This window comes from Lygodium microphyllum, chromosome 21 (assembly GCF_053477565.2).
Source record: "Lygodium microphyllum isolate KBCC chromosome 21, Lygodium_microphyllum_v1.1.10, whole genome shotgun sequence".
Classification (NCBI taxonomy): Eukaryota; Viridiplantae; Streptophyta; class Polypodiopsida; order Schizaeales; family Lygodiaceae; genus Lygodium; species Lygodium microphyllum.
This window is the reverse complement of record NC_141155.1, coordinates 133,151,838-133,172,327: the sequence shown is the minus strand read 5'-3', so window position 1 is coordinate 133,172,327 and position 20,490 is coordinate 133,151,838. Positions and strand designations below refer to the sequence as shown.

Here is a 20,490-nt window from a genome sequence, read left to right as displayed (position 1 = left end):
AGCACACATATATGTTGTTTTCTTGTTTGAATTTTATTTTCTTTGAAATTTGTGCAAGTGGTTTTTCGAAATTAAACCTCGGTTTTTGTGAACACTGACGTGAAGAAGATTGCCTTCTTGCAGAGGGTCAAACTGGTCGTGTAATCGAGCGGTGTGAGGGGCGGTTGTGTGGGTGTGTCTCTCCGGGCGATGGAATTGCGGAAATGGCTCTCTCCCTCTCTCGTCTCGCAGCAGCAGCACTGATAGCCCGCACGAGGACGCTTGCTGCTGCTGCCCTGCGCTTCTCGCCACATCCCTGGCCTGAGTTTCCTCATCCTAGGGCCCCAAACGCCATTGGCAGCCCTTCAATCCTTCACGGTAATCGATCACTCTTTGGTGCTCGCCTCTTCTCGTCGCCCGTTGCTACAGCACATGGCTCCCCATCGTCATCTCCATCGCCTCAAGATCTCATTATCTCTGATAACTGTGTCAAGGTAACTCTCCCTACAGAAGGCACATGAGAGCTTTAGATAAAGAGCGGGGCTGCACAAGCCATTCTTCGAAATCATAGCTGATTTATAACCTTGCACTGTGACATCATATCTGATACATAATGTGAAATTGTAGCTGATGTATAACCTTGTTAGCCCTCACCTTGCTTCTCAGAGGCTTCAAGAAATCATGCAAGAAGAAAAGAACAAAGGGGAGAATATAATGCTGCGCGTAAGTGTGGAAGGTGGAGGCTGTTCAGGATTTCAATACATCTTTGCGTTGGAAAATAAGCAGGGCAGCTCGGACAGGTGTGGCAATGGTTTTCCCTGATATTTTGTTTTCAATTTCAGCTATATAGAGTGCGCAAGAGTGATTTTCATTCTTAAGGCACTTGTTTCAAGAGCAAATCGTTTGAAAAATACAGGGCAGGTGTATGAATAGACCACTGCACTTTGACAATCTTGTGGGTTGGGGGTTCTTGTCACTTGCTGATGCTAGGCCATATATGCAATTGTTTGTGGCTTTGCTGTGGAGATCATGTTGGATGCTTAATTGGACAACAGCAATAGTTTTCAGCCATTGGCATGTGGCAAATGAGTGGAAAGTTCGTATTAAGGCCAATCCACTCATTAAATGGGTACTTGCCATGGTTTATGGACAAAGTTTATGAAAATAGAGTTGTAAGTAATAAGTTTACGGTTTATTATTATTACTCAAATTGTGACCAACGTATTGTACTATTTGCCGTATTGATACCACACCCTTACATGGGGAACCTCTTGCAAGCTCCACTCTGTTAAGAAGACTGCAAGGGTTTGCACTGAGGACACACATAGTATACGACCACGACAGAAACACAAAGACACAGACACAGATACAGACACAGAGGGCAAAACTCAAACCCTAAACGCAAAACTCAAAATTGAAACAGAAACAGAAGAAAGGAGAGAGAGAACACAACTCTGAAGTGAATGAATGCTGTAAATGAATGTAAGAGTGTACAGTGTGCTCAAGGGCAGAGCAATGTCGGAGTGTGACGTCCACTGAAGACGGATCCCAAGTCTGTGACCACCAGTCGGAGTATAGGAGTGCTGAATAGTGAATGGCAGCAGGCTGGTCACCAATACGCAGCAGTCTGGAGGCTGGAAATTGGTAAATGCAGCAGTGTACCATCGATCGGGGGCTGTAAACCGTGCACAGTCTATTGTAAACAGCAGGCTGAAACAGTATCTGAGAGTGTCAGAACCTGCAATGCTGAAAACGTAGGCTGGTTGATTCTGGAGATGATGGACACCAGGCTGAACAACAGTCTGGGACAGTTTGGAGCAGTCGCCAGTAGCTGAGAGCTGTCGCCTACAGCAATGGACAGGCTGAAGATGATGTGGCTGCAGTCGATGATGGCTGGACAGCAGATGGAGGCGGGCTGCAGCTTGAAAACTGGGCGCCAATAGTAGCAGAGGGTGTGTGGGCTGGTGTAACCTGCAAAACAAGGATGATTGCTGAATGGGGGCAGCCTGTCTATTTATAGATGTGGAAGGGCGCCCCAAAAATTAGAGTTTCCACTAAACTTTCTCGAATCGCTCCCCGTTTTAGGGTTTCCACTGAACTCTCTCGAACCGCTCCCCGTTTTAGGGTTTTGCTCTAAAAGAGCATTTTTAGTGTGTTTTGGGGCTGTTTAAGAGACTAATTAGCAAGTAACGCATATTTTAGCTCAACACCCTCTCTTAGGCCCAAAATTGAGCCGAAAGGCTAGGCCAGTCATGGTGATGCTTATGTATCCCAAGGCGTCCCATCCCAAAGCAGCCAAGGCATCGGACAAAGGGTGCATGTCGGCTGCCCAGTGGCCTACCAAGACTTCAGAGGTGATGGTTATCTTACCAAGGAAATCCAAGTAGTTACCCCAGAGAGGACAGGGTATCGGACAAAGGGTGCATGTTGGCTGCCCAGTGGCCTACCAAGCCCTACAAAGGCGGATGGAACTATATGGAACTTTTGTGTGTTTTTTTTTTTTTTGAAGAAGTGTGGTAAATTTTATGGGATGCGGCCGATTGAGTAATAGTGACCCAGAATACGGAAGTAGGGAGGGATACCCAACACATCACAAAACAGTACAAGCTAACCCATCCACTCAGGGTGTCGATGACGAGGAAAAGTAGGTGATTAGGTATCCATATGATGAAGAAGGATAGTGGTGTGGTAACAATAGCCGCCGGTGGAAACAGCTTAGGATCTGCTCAAGTGGTGCTCTGCACAATGAGATGCAAAGTATGCTACATACTGAAGAATGCTCATGCAGCAGGTGTCACTTGGACAGTGTCTCTCATGGAAAAATTGTTTACTTGCCCAAGCGTCCTAGTACAAAGATGATGAAATCATGCAATGCAAAGGGTAAGGTACAACAGGGGGGAGAAGTCGATGTTCAAGACAAAGTGCTGAAGCGTGTAGAATACCAAGAAGGGTAGGAACCCCCTCTCAACCTGGATGTAGATGCCGAAGAAGGAAGAGGAGCCTGATGTCGGTCTTTCTGTGGAGCCGAGAACCATAAGGAATGAAGAGGAGGAGGAAGCATCCCAGTTGGAAGAGCTAGGTAGAAGTTACCGCCATGATAGCATCAAGAGAAATGCTGCACGATCCGCCTCGGGAGGGGAAGCCTCCATGCTGGTAGAAGAGCAAAACTCCAAGGTTGATGAAACCATGAAGGAACGGCGCACGTCCCAAGTCTCCAGCCCAGATAGGACTGGACAAACCTGCATGTTAGCCCTACACTGAAAACAAAACCTGCAAAGGAGATCAAAGTCTGCAATCATAGAGGTCAGTAGTGAGATGCTCCAAAAACAAAACAAAACAAAAATGAAAAGCTAACTAAAGGAACAAGTGCAAAGATGCAAATGTGTATGTGTGTGTGAGTAAATGCAGTGGAAGACTTAAAATGCAGAGACAAAAATCCTATGGGCCCGACTCTAAGAGTGCAAAAAATGAATGCTAGACTAACCAAGGGTATCCGAAAGGACCTAGAGACATGCTAGTCTAAGAAGGTGGCCACCATCGCGTACGTCTAGCAGCAGGGTTCGGCCAAGGGAGCGCTTGACGAGGTGGGGAGGAAAGGGAGATACATGCATTAAGTGCAACGGGATCGGAATCTGCAAACCAATCAACCAATCCTTCAGGAGTAGAGAAGGATGGCCGTTGAGGCTGTTCGGGTGCCACATGTCCAACAGTCGCTGTGGGGCTGGAGGAGCAGATAGGGTAGCAGTGGAAGGCGTAGCCCCACTGGACTGTGAAGTCACAGCGGTTTGCTGAGGCTTTTTAGGTGGAAGACCTTGAGCCTTGGAGCGACACTCCTCGTCCACATGGCCTGCTCTTTGGCAGTGTGTGCAAAACCGGTTTTTCTTAGGGAGTTGTTGCCAGATAGATCTTGATTCTTTGGTTCCATCGGAGGAAGAGGAGTCACCCTTTGATTGGCTTGCCTTCGCATCTAGCGAGTTCTTGCCACTGGTGGTTTTCCCTTCCGAAGAAGAAGCAACCAATCCCCTCTGCTCTGAATAAGGCTGTGATGAGGATTTCTTGTGGACTTGATCATGTAGCCTTGCGTAATGCAAGAACTGACGCTCAAACTCGTAGAAGGTTGGCAATCGAGGTTGGGAGATGATGTGTTGAATGAAATTGAAGTATTTTGCGGGCAACTTATTCAAGAAGAATGTAACCTGATCGTCATTTGACTTTGGAGAGCCAGTAGTGGCGAACTCGGTAAGTAACCGCCTATAGTCAGCCAGCTTGACTTTCAGATCATCCCCTTTCTTAAGAGAGAACTCTTGAAGCTCAAAGTCGAGATTGATGCGTCGAGTACGATCACGAGCTGCATAGCGGTTGAGAAGGTGACTCCAATGCTTTGACGCGAGTGAGAAGTGCTGCAATTGAGAGTGAAACTCAGGAAGCAATCCCTGCATCAGCTCAACATTGGTTGTAGCATTGCGGACTCTCCATTGACGGATGTAGTCAGGGTGAGCTAGTCGAGAGTCCGGCATAGGCTCTAGACCAATGACGAGGTCCCAAAGACCCTGAGACTTAAGCACTTGTTGCATGAATTTCGACCAAGTAGTGAAATTTGACCCGTTAAAACGTGTCTTATCCATGAAGGCATTCTTGGCCGTTGCAACAGGAGTGGTAGTGCTCGGAGATGGATAGTGTGAAAAAGTGTAGTGGGGGTAGGATGGGGGAGTGGAGTACACTTGGGAATGGGCCCCAGAGTGCCACTAGGCATGCGGGTAGTGTGCAAGGTGGATCCATAGGTAGGGATGGGCTGACTAGGCATGGGCATGGTAGCCACATGAGGAACCCAAGGAGGTGGGATGGGAACACTGGGAGTAGATGGGAATCCCTGCGTAGGTGCAACCCAAGGAGAGTGTGAAGACGCACCATAAGCTGAGGATGGAAACCCCTATGTATGAGTGGTCATTGGAGATGTGAAGCTGGGGATAGTGAGGGGGATGCCTATAGTTGACCCAGGAGTTATGGGTGTGCTCATTTGCTGAAAGGTGAGAGACAGTGTGTTAAAGGGTGGCATTTCCCCTAATGAAGTACCATGGTGCAAAGAGGTAGAGAATGGGGTGGAGAAAGAAAAGGTGCTAGGAGCGGAGATGGTAGATCCAACCCCTAGGGTGTGTGATGCAGATGTGGAGTATAATCCAAGATTTTGGAAAGATGACGAGAGATGATCAAGGTGTGATATAGAAGAGGGTGGGATAGGAGGGAAGTGAAGTAATATGCTCAAATGAAACAGAAATTTCTTTAGAGATACACTGAAGAAGAGTAGATTATACACAAGCACCATCATTATCCCACGTAAGCACAGCCTCGTTGAAAGTAGTTGGAAGAGAAGTGGGACACTTAGGATTCTCAAAAGCTCCAAAAACAATGTACCTTAATAGCTTTAGAAAGCTGGAAGAGAAGTGGGACACTTAGGACACTCAAAAGCTCAAGAAATAGTGTCCCATGCTGTTGAAGTAGTCCTGCAAGAGGTGTTTGCCGGAAGAACTTCTTTAGAGAGACGACGAAGAAGAGCAGAATATGCATGGGCATCATCATTATCCCACATGAGCACAACTTCATAGTTGTCCTTGTCGAAATCAACTGGAAGAGAAGTGGGACGCTCAGGACGCTCAAAAGCTCCAGAAACAATGTACCATAATTGCTTCTGCACAAACCATGGTTTTATAACAGCACTCTATGTCAGGTAATCAAGGCCGTGAAGTTTGCCATCAATAGAACGACAAGGGGGGAGCCATCTGGAGATGATAGGAAGAGAAAATGAAAGGAAAAGGAAAGAGAGAGAGAGAGAGAGAGAGAGAGAGAGAGAGAGAGAGAGGACAACCAAAGCACAACATTGATCATATTGAGTTGCTAGGAAAGGACACAATTTGCGATCAAAAGCACAACAAAGATAGCTGAACAAAAGTAGTTGCTACAAAAGGACAAAATTTGATCAAATACAGCCAGAAGGTGAAAATTACAGCCAATAGAACTTGAAAATATAGTCGCCTAGCTTGTAGGAGTCAAAACACAGAAAAAATTGGCATTAAATGCAGTAATGCCACAATAAAATAAAGCATAAAATGAAAACGCACACTACTGGAGACAAAACACAGGCAGCAGATGGCTGAAAATAGGCTGATTGGTAGTAGAGATAGGTCACCTAATCAGTGAAGGGCAGTAGAAGATCAGCAATCAGCAGCGGAGGACCTATAACCAGCAGAAAAACAGCAGCATAATTGCAGACCTTGAAATTTGATACTATGTCAGAAGTGGATGGGGCAATGGAAGCATAAAAGAATGCTGAAATAGACAGCTGAACACAAGATAGAAGAGAGAGAAAAGAGAAAACACAAGATTATTGCAAAAGAGAACTTTGAGATGTGCTTGGGAAATGGAATCCATGTACCAAACATGAGACAATCACGTACAAAAGTGAGTCATTGGTTGCTTGGGCATTGCCACCGGCTCTCCTTCTTCGTAGGGCATTGCCTTGGATCTACAAAAGTGATGAATGAATGAATGTGGAGGAGCCCGACTAAATAGAATAAAATAGTTCCATAAATTTGATTAGGTTGGCCAGCATAAAATGCCAAAATAATCACCTAAATGACCACTAAAAAATACCTAAATAATACTAGAATGCCTGACAGATCCTAGACTCACACATGAGCTGACTAAACTGCTAACAGTAGGCACATTAGGATAAACTGAATGCCCACATTTGCTCTTTCCTCTCTCTCTCTCTCTCTCTCTCTCTCTCTCTCTCTCTCTCTCTCTGTGTTCCTCCAAGGAAACTTGGGTATTGGCATTCTTCTTTTGATTCCCAATTGTATGTCCACACCTCAGCTCAAGGGCATCTGTTGTTCATGTTTTATATGGATGATCTCATCTTGACGGATGTCCATGTCTAGAAGGTCAAGGAGTCAAAGGAGGCTCTATATGAGATGTTTGAGATGACGGATATGGGCTTTTTCCATTTATTTTTAGGTTATGAGATTTGGTAGACTCCGAGGGGGGTTTTCATCTCCCGACAATGGTATGCTTTTTTACTCCTATGGATCCGAATTGGAAGGGTACGGCTCGTGTAGATTCAGTGTTGGTTGATGCTATTGGCTACTGACAGTTGATTGGGCCATTGATATGGCTCCTTAACACTCGGATTGATGTGTGCTTTCTTGTAGGTTTGCTTGCAGGGTTCATGAGTGAATCCAAGTTGATTCATTGGAAGGCTGCTATGAGGATTTCGTGGTTCCTGAGTGGGACCCTTGACCTTGGTATTCATTATCCAACAGGTATTGGAGATTCGGCTTTGGTTCTTAGAGGTTGGAATTATTCAGATTGGGTTGGAGATATTGACCATAGGAGGTCAACGATAGGATATTGTTTTACTTTGGGTGTAGGTGTTATCTAGTGGTGTTGCAGGAAGCAGCGCACAAGTGCTGTTTCTTCTATAGAGGCGGAGTATAGAGTGGCATCTTCTACCATATGTGAGAGTGTGGCTTCGGAGGTTACTAGGAGAGCTTGGTTGTCCGCAAACACGTCCTATGACACTACATGACACAGTGAGAGTTGCATTGCTTTGGCATAGAACCTTGTGTTTCATGCTAGGTCGAAGCACATTGACATTCAATACCATTTCATTTGGGAGAAGATCTTGGACGAGACCATTGATGTGGCACATCTGAGCAGATCATAGTTTGCTGATTATTTTATTCAGCCAGTTGGCCATATTCAGCAGCTGGTCGGCTAGTTTAAGCTGGCCAACTTGGTCATTTTTTGGCGTTATTTTCAGCTATTTATTAGCAGCCTTTTGCTAGCCCACTTCACTTGTTTTCAGGTGGTAAGAGAGATACTTGGACAGCCCATTTGTACATCTGCCTTATTCATTTCAGCATTCATTTACTGCAGATTTCTGTGTTCTAGTGTCTCTTTTCTCTCCCCCTCTTCTCTTTGTTCATTGTCTTTTAGTCTTGTCCATACACTTTTGCATTTGTTGTACTCTTACAAAGATATGCTATGTCCATATGTTTCTTGTGGACAATCTAAATCTGTTTGGGAGTGTGTTTATCTTCCACATGTTGAGTTTGCTTACAATCTTATGAAGCATTCGACTATTGGTACCGTTATGAGCTGCGACCACCAATGCGTCGAGCTCAAGGGAGGTGAGTGTCAGAGTGCAGCAATGTAGAAGTGTAGGACAAAGGCTGAGAGAGAGTGAACACAGAGAGAAGAGAGAGAGAGAGAGAAAAGGAGACAGTGTAACATAGAAAATCTGCAGTGTAGTATGCTATATAGGAGTGCAGAAATATACACGGGTGCAGAGAAAATATCTGCGTGTGTCTCCGCCTTGAGGACCTCGATCTTCGTCAGCCCGAGTGCTGTCCGTCTCTGCAGTCTGTTTCTGTCAGATCTCACAATTAGAATATGCCAAAGTGTGTCACCAAGTGACAATAAATAGCCGGAAAAGAATAGTACTTAACACTAGGTCGGCTGCAATAAATGCAGTCGATTGAATAAAATAATAATAAAACAGTCCGACTGTGGAAATTGGTGACCGACTGCACCTGTGCCACGTGGCACATATTTGACTTGCTGATGTGGCATCTTGCAGTACTGTTGATGTGGCACTTGCTTTGTTGATGTGGCACTTTGGCCGTACGATTTTGCACACTGTTGTCTAGGAATTGACTCTCTAACACCCCCTCTCAGATCCTAAATAGGCCAAAAGACTGAGGGATTTGGAATGTTGCCGAAGAAGAGCTTGGGGAAGCGCCTTCGTGAACAAATCTGCAAGATTATCCTCCGTCTTGTAGTACTCCACATCAATGGTCCCATCCAGAAGCTTCTCTTGAATGAAGTGATACTGGATCTCAATTTTTTTTTCCGGGCATGGAATACAGGATTCCATACCAAGGCAATGCAACTCTCATTGTCACACCGTTGAAGAGTAGGACGAGTCTGGGGATAGCCAAGCTCCTCTAACAATCTTCGAAGCTATACAACCTCACATGTGGTGGAAGATGCAGCCCGATACTCTGCCTCAGTAGAAGAAAGAGCGACCGTGGGCTGCTTCTTGCTACTCCATGAGATAACACCTATATCCAAGGTAAAACAATAGCTTGTAGTAGACCATCGGTGGTCCACATTGCCAATCCACATCCGAGTCCCTCCAACCTGTAAGAACAAGATGAGAAGCATCTGTACCTGCTAGATAAGAAATCCCTAAGTACGAGGTCCCCCTCAAATACCGAAGAATCCTCAAGGCAGCTTGCCAATGCACCTATTTGGGTTCACTCATGAACCCTACCAAAAGACCCACAGGAAAACAAAGATTAACACGAGTGTTGAGAAGCCAAATCAAGGATCCAATCAACTGACGGTAGCGGGAAGCATCCGTCACAAGAGAATCAGAGTGTGAAGTGGTCTTCCAGTTCGGATCCATAGGAGTAGAAATGGTCCGACAAGTCTCCATCTTAAAAGTCACCAAGAGCTCTTGAATATATCTCTACTGAGAGATAAAAATCCCCCTCAGACTGATAAATCTCGTGACCCAAGAAGAAATGAAGAAGCCCCAAATCCGTCATCTCGAACGTCTGATGTAAAGCTGTCTTGGTCTCATGGACCTTCTGTGCATGGACCTTCTGTGCATGATCCCTTGTCAGAATCAAATCATCAACATACAACACAAACAACACATGACCAACCTCAGAAGTGTGCATATAAAGTTGCAGATCGGCCGTGGAGCGCTGATATCCCAACTTTGACTGAAGAAATGAGATGATCTTCTCGTTCCATGCTCGTGGAGCTTGCTTGAGGCCATACAAGGCCTTCTTGAACTTGTAAACTTTCCAATCCGAGGATCCAAAGCTAGGAGGCTGCTCAACATAGATCTCCTCTTGCAAATCACCATTGAGAAAGGCAAACTTCACATCCAACTGATAGACAGGCCATTGCCTATGACCAGCCAAGGCAAGAACAGCTCGAATAGTCGCCATACGAGCAGTGGGGGCAAAAGTATAATGGAAATCAATGCTTGGGCATTGAGCAAAACCTTTAGAAACAAGGCAAGCCTTGTGCTTGTCCAAAGAACCATCGCTAAGGTACTTGGTCTTGAAGACCCACTTGATGCCAATCACCTTCTTGTGAGAGGGACGAGGCACAAGAGACCAAGTGCCATTCCTCTCAATAGCCTCCAACTCGGCTTTCATAGCCTTTCGCCAATGGTCAGACTGCAAAGTCTTCTTCACTAAAGTGGGTTCATGATCTTGCATAACACGGGTCATCAAACAATAGTTAGAGCAAACAAGCTCCGAAGAATGTGTCTGATTCCTTCGTGACCTTTGCGGTCCATCCTGCAGTTCCCACTCCTCAAGGATCCCCTCAATCCCTGAATCTCGGAGTGTGTCATGGGTCCAACGAGGAGGAGGCCAGGGACCTCTCCTTGTCGCTCTCCATTTGCTGAAGACTCATGAACATCTACCTGCGGAAGCTTCACTGGGGTGGCCGGTGGAAGAGAAGACTCCGAATCAAAAGAAGAATCTCCATCAAGAGGCTCGGGCTCCAAATGAATTGTGTCGGGAGCCCAACTTTCCTCATGATCTCCAAGGACGGGGTGCTCCTCACCCCCCTCTATGGCTGGAACTTCCACGAACTGCACATCTTGGCTCATGTAGACATCCCGCTTGATGAGATCAAACAGACGATATCTTTGGGACTGAGAGCTGTAGCCAACAAAAACCTGTTATCGGGAAGCTGCCTCGAACTTGTCACGCTGTGTCTTCAGGATGTGTACATAGGCGTCACACCCAAAGATCTTGAAATACGAGTCATCAGGCTTAGTCCCAAAGTAAGCCTCAAAAGGTGTCATCCTGTCATCAACAGCTGAAGTGGGAGATTGATTGAGGATGTGAATTGTAGTAGCCACTGCCTCGGCCCATAGAAATTGAGGTGTCTGTCAGTACTCCATGCCATTCTCTTGAGGAGTGTTGGTGTTAGCAAACTCCTGGTGAATGTCCCTATTTGCACAAAAACGAGCAAAGTTATTAGACATAAATTCATTGTCCTTGTTTGAATGCAAGGTTTTCAGTCGTCGGCTAGATCGGTTCTCCTCAAAGAGAAGCCAATCCTTGAAGTGAGAGAAAGCCTCTGACTTCAATGTCAAGAAATAGGCTCATGTCATCTTGTTGTAGTCATCGACGATCAACATAAAGTACAAGCTTCCCTTCAGGGACTCGGTCCTCATCGAGCCGCAAAGATCCGTAGATACAAGCTCCATAGGTGAAGTAGACCGCCACAAAGCTTTGTTGGGAATCGCATCCCGATGCAGTTTCCCACGAATGCAAGAGACACATGGATGATGGCTCACCACTATGGCCGGCAAACCTTAGACAAATGATCCTCACGACGCCTTCCGAAGGTACTCATGGTTTAATGGCCAAACCGAGCATGCCATAGCTCGGACTCTGTTTGAGAGGTAAGAGCTATAGAAGACTTCAATTTGTAGATGCCATTCTCCTCATACTTTGCAGAGAGAATCTTTGTCGATCAACGATCAAGGTCTCGAACAGTATCATTGTCAAGCTCCACCAAGAGGCCAAGAGCGCAAATCTTATGGACCGAAAGTAAATGATATCCCAAGTCGGGCACATGCAATACCTCGGAAGTGCGGGTACCACCACGTCCATCTGGAATAAGCTGGATCTCACCCCGTGCAGCAATAGACATAGAAGAGCTGTCTCCAATGAGAATTTGCCCACGCGAAGGTCGCAAATGGGCAACACCAAGGGAAGGAGTCATGTGCCGTGAGGCATCAATGTCCACGATCCACTCGCGAGCCTGGGGAGTTGTCATCGCAGCATCAGAAGTCTTCGGTGTAGAGTCCTCAATGACTGCTAAGTGTAGAAAAGCAGTTGATGAGGGCGCAACCACCGCTCCAGAATCCTTCGTGTCCTTCTTCTTGGTGTCCTTCTTGTCTTTGTCGGGGCAATCCTTCTTCCAATGACCGGTCTTACCACAAATATGGCAGGTCGATTCCTTCTCCTTGTCCTTCTTGGATTTGTTGTCCTCCTCCTTCTTTTGGTCCTTCCCCTTCTTCTGAGATGCTTGACCAACCAAAGCCTCCGATTTGGAAGCATTTTGTCCCTTCAATTGTTCCTCTTGGTCCAAGACCATAGGAACCAACTCTTCCCACCGAAAAGTCAACTCCTGCCTTGATGCAATAAGAGCGGAATAAAAAGTACTGAATCGTGGCGGTAACTGGGACAACACAATGATTGCTATGTCTTCAAAAGAAATAGGCTTCTCCGCATTTTGAACATGCATCTGAAGCTGCTGAAGCTTGTTGATGTGTTTCCAAAGCGAAGAAGACTTATTAACGGACAAGGTCTGCATCTGCACCTCCAAAGAAACCCTCTTCATCAAGGTCATCCGGTTGTACATCTGGTCAAGCTCTAGCCATATCTCTCGAGCCACCGTCGAGTGCTCGATGTGAGCTATCATAGTTGTAGTGCAAGACCGAAAAAGAAAAGAACGAATCCTGGCATTCAGTTTGTCCCAATGAGATTGAGTTCTGGTCAACTCCGCACGAGCATTGGAAGAGAGTTTGGACTCATCTATCACCAACGGCCGATTGATCTCCTCCATCACAAGCTTCGCCAAATCATAAGACTCCAAAATGGCCAACATCATCACGTGCCAAATGCGGTAATTGTCACCATCAAGCTTCTGATCGGATGGAAGAGCTAGTAGGACAGGCACCTTCCTGTCCATGATCGCCTGGAACTCCAAGTCAGTCTCTGAAGACATGTTCACTTGTAATACCTGCACAAACGCAAAAGTAGCCCCTTTTGACTGTGAAGATGCAGCTTGATAGGGCTCTTTCCTCCGCTTTCCACACCTTCTTCAGCTGCCGGAGGCGATGAAAAGGTAAAATCTGCACTGGAAGACCTAAAACATAGCCTTCCTCCCCTTCAAACAGCAACAATCTGCAGCAAATTCATCAACTAGATTCCTTTCCCGCATGTCCATACTCGCTTCAGCCTTGATCCGATGCACAGCACTCCCGATCGCCCTCGAATGCTGGAAACACAGCCTTGTGTCACGCTGAAATCTCCTCTTCAGGTAGGTACAGCACTCAGTCAGTTTGTCTTCACCACTCTAATACCATGTCAGAGTGCAGCGATGCGGAAGCGTAGGACAAAGATAGAGAGAGAGTGAACACAGAGAGAGAGAGAGAGAGAGAATTTATGAAAAAAAAAGAGAGAGAGAAAAGGAGACAGTGTAAGGCGGAAAATCTGCAGTGTAGTATGCTGTATAGGAGTGCAGAAATGTACACAGGTGCAGAGAAAATATCTGTGTGTGTCTCCGCCTTGAGGATCTCCATCTCCGTTAGCCCGAGTGCTGTCCATCTCTGCAGTCTGTCTTCGTCAGATCTCACAATCAGAATATGTCAGAGCGTGCCACCAATTGACAATAAATAGCCGGAAAAGAATAGTGCCCAGCACCAGGTCGGCCGTAGTAAATGCAGCCGATTGAATAAAATAATAATAAAACAGTCCGACTGTGCAAACTGCTGATTGACTGCACCTGTGCCACGTGGCACCTGTCTGACCTGCTGATGTGGCATCCTGCCGTACTGTTGATGTGGCACCTGCTCTGCTGACGTGGCACTCTGGCCGTAAGATTCTGCACACTGCTGTCCAGGAACTGACTCTCTAACAGTGAGATGCAGTTTGAAGTTGACTTCTTGCATGTACATGTTGATGCTTGCAAAAGAAAGCATTTAAACAACCTAGGATTGTGCCAAGGTCTATGCTAACCAGAACCGTACTCCTTGAGAGCTTTAGGTGGTTATGCAGGTTTACCTTAGAAAGCCCCAAAAGACTCAAGTTTGATGTGCACATCTAAATAAATTTGGGCTTTATGAACTTTAGTGCCAAAGTTTTATTTAAAATAGGAAGGTTTGTGCAGTAGGGCTAAAGTTTAGGCCAAGAACTTGAATTTAATATTTCATCACAAAAAATGTTTTTAATGTGAAAATGTGAGGAAAAAGCTAGGAAAAACGGAAGTATAGTAGTGTGTGCTAGTTTTGGGCAGATGTGGCAGTTTTTGATGCAGTTGTGGCAGCTGGTAGTGAAGGTGCGGCTGTTCCCACAGCTTAGTGGTTAGTTTCTCTCTCTCTTCTCTGCTGTGTAAATGCAAGGACATGCTATTTTAAATCCCTTCAGGGCATGGGTCAAAGCTGGAAAGCAACGAGCAAGGATATAAACAGGTCATACTGTGCTAATAATAGCTGTGGGCTGCTTTGGACAGTGTAGACTTGCTGTCTAGAGTTGCGTGCAAGCTTTGTGCAGCCTTCTCTATCCTCAAAGGGCACTTGTACAAGTGCTTTTTCCAGTTTTGCACAGAGATTGCATGTTTCTATGGCAAATCTGGTTAGATCTGATGCTTTTAAGCCATGATTGGTGGGAGCAACTGGTGACTGAGTGAGGAGGCAGTGCAAAGCAGATTTGTGAGAGCAGGTGCTGAAGAACAAGTTGCTGGTTGATTGCTTGTGGCTGACACCCTTGGTTTTAGAGTAGTGACAGGCTCTTTTGTATCTAGTTGGAGTAGCTTTCAATATTCTTAAAGAAGTACTGTAAGGGGTGCCAAGCTTTGGGGCCTTTGTGTCTGTGTCTTTTGAGTAGGAGCATTCTAACTCCCCTTGTGTTAAGTGTGTTAATTGTTGTATTGCTTCATTTCACAATTAAGGTTGAGTGTTTTGCAGATTAAGCTGCCCTTTGGGTTTCTAAAGGCGTGTTTCAACTTCAATTGACCATCCACCCCCTTTTTAGTCATTCAACTTGCCTTTAGGTGATAGATTATCATAAGAGGCCTCAAGAAATGTCCAGAAGGATGCTCTAGCATTTTTTGCATTTTGCTAGTACATGCTGGAGATTCTCATATACCTTTAACATACTGGTAAGCAGGGTGAGAAATTAACTTGTAAGAGAGGAAAACAAGAAACCAGAATCTTCAGGAAATTTAATTGTACCAATTCCATTTGAGCTTCATTACAATATTGAAACTTGTTGAATTTCACACCTAAAATCATATAATAGGAGCAACAGATTGAACATGTAAACTTTGTCACAAGCAGTACCTCTCTGATACATTTTATGGATTTAGCTATACTGTGGCAAAAAGAGTGACATCATATGTAACATACACGGCATATGGTTACTGAAATACATCCAGATGCTAGCATGCACAGGTGCATACATGTAGGGAGGATTGTCAATTGATGATGGAGAAATATTTTTGCAGGGTTTTTGAGAAAGATGGAGTAAAAGTAGTTGTTGACAACATTTCGATGGACTTCCTAAAAGGAGCAACAATTGATTATATTGAAGAACTCATTCGAACTTCATTTATGGTACATGTCTGTTAAGCGGATGATCTACTTGCTTGAATGTTTTAGGATCTATTTGTCTTATTTTCTTTATTTTTTTCAGGTCACTCAAAATCCCAATGCTTCTGGCGGTTGTGGATGTGGGAGCTCTTTCAATGTCAAATAGTACATATAATTCTCTCCCCCCCCAACGTTGCATTTGGGAATGTTAAGCTTTACCCTGTTGCTTGACAGTAAGAAATGAAGGCTTACTCTGAACATCTTATAAAAGTTTAAATATTGATGCAGCATCAAAATATCAGCGTGGTAAATGTGAAATCTAATAACAAGTGGAAGATTTTGGTGAAGTAAAGACTAACGCTCTGGTCTTATCTTTAAAGATGATTGGGATGGATGGTGATATCTTATCCATTCTGCCTCTATATAGATCTGACTCGTTAGGTAGGGCTGCCTCAGCCTGGTTTCAGTGGTATTCTAGAATGTCTTCGGTTTTAAGGGAGAGAAGAGAGGCATCATTGATTTGTATAGCCAAGAATTTTGAAAACATATTAATGCCAATTCAAGCCCTCTGAGGTATACATTGCTACCTGTGTGTTTGCACTTGTGAAAATAAGTTGGTTCTCATATCTTGTCATTTAGGCCATCTTGGAAGTGATGTCTGACTCCCATGTCCCCTTTGTACATCCTCCCTTGTGCTTTTTATTTCCTTAATCATTTTGAGAATGATCTGAGTATGGCTTACCTGCAGGTATTTTGTAAGAAAGATTAGTATCAGCGGAGTTACAAATTTGTTACACATGGGGATTACCAGGTACAAAGTGTAACTCTAAGGAATGCAAGCCAATGCTGCATATTTCAATAGGGATTGATTTAAAGCACATATGAACAGTGAGATCAGTAAGAAACCTTGTAATAAATAAATAAATATATTAAAGATACAAAGTCCCATGCAGAGGATTTTGAAGCGATACTATTAGGGCATTGAGCTGAATCCCTTACTAAAAATTTAAGTTGTGTGTGCTCTTTTCCTCTCTTCAGATCTTCTCTCTCACAACTGTGTGTGTGCACCACAAACACACTTCTGTGTGGGTAATGGCTTACTCAGGAAAGTACATATTGACCTCAACCTAGGAGGCCTTGAGGGATGAAGGGATCATGTGGCTTAGTCGTAGTTTTTAGAGAAGGATTGCGAGATGTAGTCCATGTGGTGCGTAGAGACGTGGAAGCAAGATACATGTGGATTAGAGTGTGTATAGATAAATCTAAGGATATTTATATTGTTCTATATTATTTCTCCTCGGTATACTCTAGATTCGCCACTAGACAAGGATCCTTGTATGCATAACTTTATGAGGACATCATGAGATTCACGAGTTTTAGGGATGTCTCTAGTAGAAGACTTCAATACTTACATAGGGAATAGTTAAGCTGCTTTCTATGATAGGTAATGAGGTTGTTTGAAAAGCTTGCTCTAGATGAGGTGGAGTTACTTAGATTAGCCCAAGATAGAGAGTTGATCGACAGAACATGAGACACATCTCTCAGCATTCGGGAGTGCACATAACCTAGCTATCCTTGATGGGGTATCACAATGGCCAAGATCAAGTGGTTTTACATGTTGGGGTAGTAAGGAGAGAGTGAGTATTGTGGATTACTTGATTGGTTCATTGAGCTGAGTACAAGATATTAGGAGTTTTGGGATCTCAACCTCATTGATTGGCTTCGTAGTAGACCATGCTATCTTGATCTTCACAATGGCATGTGGATGTGTACATGAGGCAAAATCATATGTACCTAGTTCCAATGTTATAAATTTAGGGAGGCAACCTCAAATGTATGCAACACCATAGTTTGAAACTCATTGATGATGATACGTTTGTAGACTCCATTGGACTAGTTCATGAGACGGCTATCTGAAATGCTAAATGTTACAATAGCTCGCACCTTCCCACATATGATGCCATCCACTATGCCACCAAAGTGCTTAGCCCCATAGAATGGTTAGTATGATTATGATTATAGAAAGATGCGTATATCTCCAGTGAGAAGTGGAACTTGGTGTACATACACATGGGCATACACTTTTTAGATGCCTAGTGTGGAAAAAGAAACGGGAATACTTGACTAGATTGGAGTTAGAGATATACTTTATGTTTTTGGGATGAGAGGGCAAAAGAGCGTGAAGGCTTCATGAGAGTTAGCCCACTGATTCAAATTACTAGTCCTGAGGATTGGCATGCTTATGCTAAAAAGCTTTATGATGTTCTAGGTGAGGACCATGTGCCCTTGCCATTTGTATTTAGGTTGACATATTGTAGTTTTTTCATCGAAAAGAGAGTGATGTGATATGGAAGTTAAAGAATGGGATAGCTCATGGTCGTGATGGATTAGTGGGGTTGAACACTTTGCACATGCTTGCGATTATCTTGGCACTAATGTTGGCTCATATTTTCAATACAGAAGTTTGTGAGAGATTTTCAACTAGCTAGTCAAACCATATGATTGTATTGCTTTTCAAGAGTGATCCTATTATACCTAGTAATTATATGACAATTATGATTGGCCACATACTAGATAAAATTTATAGATCTATCATGGAGCAAGCCTTCATTGATTGGGTTGAGATGCATAACATGAGATCGGCATATCGAGTTGGTTTTAGACATGGATATACCAGACTCCAATGTATTTTTCCTTTGGCCTATTATTGAGGAAGATTGAGTACACAAGAAAAATATATTTTTGTAAGGCATTTGATACGATGCCACATGCCAGACTCATGAGGAGACTATAGGATAATGTTGTCCTCAATGATATACAATGCTTTGGCTTATTATTGAGGAAGATTGGGTACACAAGAAAAATATATTTTTGTAAGGCATTTGATATGATGCCATATGCCAGACTCATGAGGAGACTATAGGATAATGGTGTCCTCGATGATATACAATGCTTTGGACTATTATTGAGGAGGATCGAGTACACAAGAAAAATATATTTTTGTAAGGCATTTGATACGATGTCACATGCCAGACTCATGAGACTACATGATAATGGTGTCCTTGATGAAATACAATAGCGTATATACACTTTATATTAGACATTGATAGGCATGGTATAGGCACTAGGGGGTATCTCACATTCAGTCAACGCCACTATTGAAGTGAAACAAGGATGCCCACTCTCACCTACTTTGTTTAGGCTTTATAGAGATGAGGTTAGACCATAGTAATAGAGGAGGGGTTGGAGCCAATTTAGTTAAGAGTGTTGGTGCTAATATTGCTTTATGTAGATGACATTGTGCCTATATCTGATTCATTGAGGGACCAAAGAGTCATTTAGATGCTTTATTGACCTTTTGTAGAGATAGAGACCTTAAGGTGAACCTTGAGGAACCCAAGTTTATGATACTCAACTCCTTAGCCGTTTTAGTAATGAGATCTAAGCATTATGAACAACCATTGATCATGAGATGATATCACATATGATATGAGCGAACTACTCAATCCCACATGAGATCATTAGAGTGGAGATGGGGGATAGCATTTATGGTAGTTGAGGCCTTGCTCCAAGCAGTGACTTGCTTACATAGCTATCTTAGGATAGATATCCACGACTAGCATTTACTTCATTTATATAGCTAGTAGTGGAGACTGATAGACATCGTGGTATATACTTTGGATGGGTAAATGAATGAGTTTGCATGGTCTACAAATTGACAAATTAATCCACTATGATTATAGCCTAGATAGCGCTACGCTCGGTTAGAGCTCAACCATGTGATCAGAGAAAACTATTGAGACTAGATACAAAGAGGACTTAGATCAAACCCCTTTCCCCACATGACATGAGAATGATAGCAGTTTTCTTTAGCTCTCTCAAGATGGTCTCACGAGCTATGTGGATACTCAGTCGCCACATGGGTTATGTACAACTATTGGGTAGGTTCACATCTCAATGCATCACTTGAGGATTAAGAGAGACATATGGGAGGGTATGTAGATTAAGAACCGCACGTGCCAATTGTATGATAAGAGAGCTAGAGATTGAGGAGCATTACACATGATGTATAACATATTATGATATTTGAGGTAGATATCATTGTTTGTTTTGTGAGGGTTTTCGCACTTTGCGACATTGGGTGTAGTTTGAGGATCAAAGATGTTTGAGATTTTTTCTTATGGAGCTTTAATACTAGTGTCTTGTAACAAAAAAACTACTTTTGTGGCAATTTGAACCTCTACAAAAAATTTAATTTCTTATCATCGAGAAAGATAAAGAAGAAATGGTTTTGGGAAAATGTGACGAACATAAGGTAATAGTTGGAAAAAAATAGAAAGGATTAAAACAAGCTTGAAAGTGTATATTTTTATGTTCAGCTTTAAGATTGATTTTGCAAAAAATTGAAAATTTTTATTGTTTCTAATCAAAACTATCTCAAAAAATCTTTTATTAGGCTCAAACTTCTATGAAAGAGCTCTAAATAGCTTTGATGATGTTGTTTTGACTAATTTTCATGCACTTTTGAGAGTTTATTTTTTGTAGAAAATAAATTTTCACTTGAAACTTATTCCAAATCTTTTACTTTATTATCTTACAATGTTAGGAAAGTCCCATTCAATTTTGGTATCATATGCATATGTTATTTCAAATATAATGAAGTAAGGCCTAAGTATAGTTTGAGGATTAGAGATGTTTGAGATTTTTTCTTATGGAGCTTTAATAATACTCTTATGGCAAAAAAAACTACAGTTGTGGTAATTTGAACCCTCTATAAAAAATTTCATTTCTCATCAATGAGAAAGATGAAGAAGAAATTGTTTTAGGAAAATGTGACGAACACAAGGTAATAGTTGAAAAAAAAAGAGGATCAAAACAAGCTAGGAAGTGTATATTTTTATATTCATCTTTAAGGTTATTTTTACACAAAATCAAAAGCTTTTATTTTTCTAATCAAAACTATATCCAAAAATCTTTTGTCGAGCTAAAACTTCCATAAAATACACTTCGATATGCAATTTTTGTATTTCAATTAAGAGATTTGAAATTATATAAGAATTGTCAACTTTTTAAAGAGCACCAAATAGTGTTGATGAGTG

The 20,490-nt window shown here is 43.1% G+C and overlaps 1 protein-coding gene across 3 annotated transcripts; it reads left to right on the top strand.

The window, feature by feature from the left end:
- Positions 1 to 97: 97 nt before the first annotated feature.
- LOC148018578 (Iron-sulfur cluster biosynthesis family protein) lies at positions 98 to 16,350 on the top strand. Of its 3 annotated transcripts, none has more exons than XM_087661781.1 (5): positions 98 to 473; positions 646 to 779; positions 15,307 to 15,415; positions 15,495 to 15,556; positions 16,140 to 16,350. In XM_087661781.1, coding segments are annotated over exons 1-5 (576 nt in total). In that variant the 5' UTR covers positions 98 to 203; the 3' UTR covers positions 16,141 to 16,350. The 3 variants fall into 3 exon arrangements, 2 of the variants coding, with proteins under 2 accessions (XP_087517907.1, XP_087517906.1); XM_087661780.1 differs by lacking the exon at positions 16,140 to 16,350 and adding an exon at positions 15,680 to 15,977; XR_015687693.1 differs by having other exon boundaries at positions 99 to 473; positions 15,495 to 15,624; positions 16,140 to 16,348.
- The last annotated feature ends 4,140 nt before the right edge of the window (positions 16,351 to 20,490 follow it).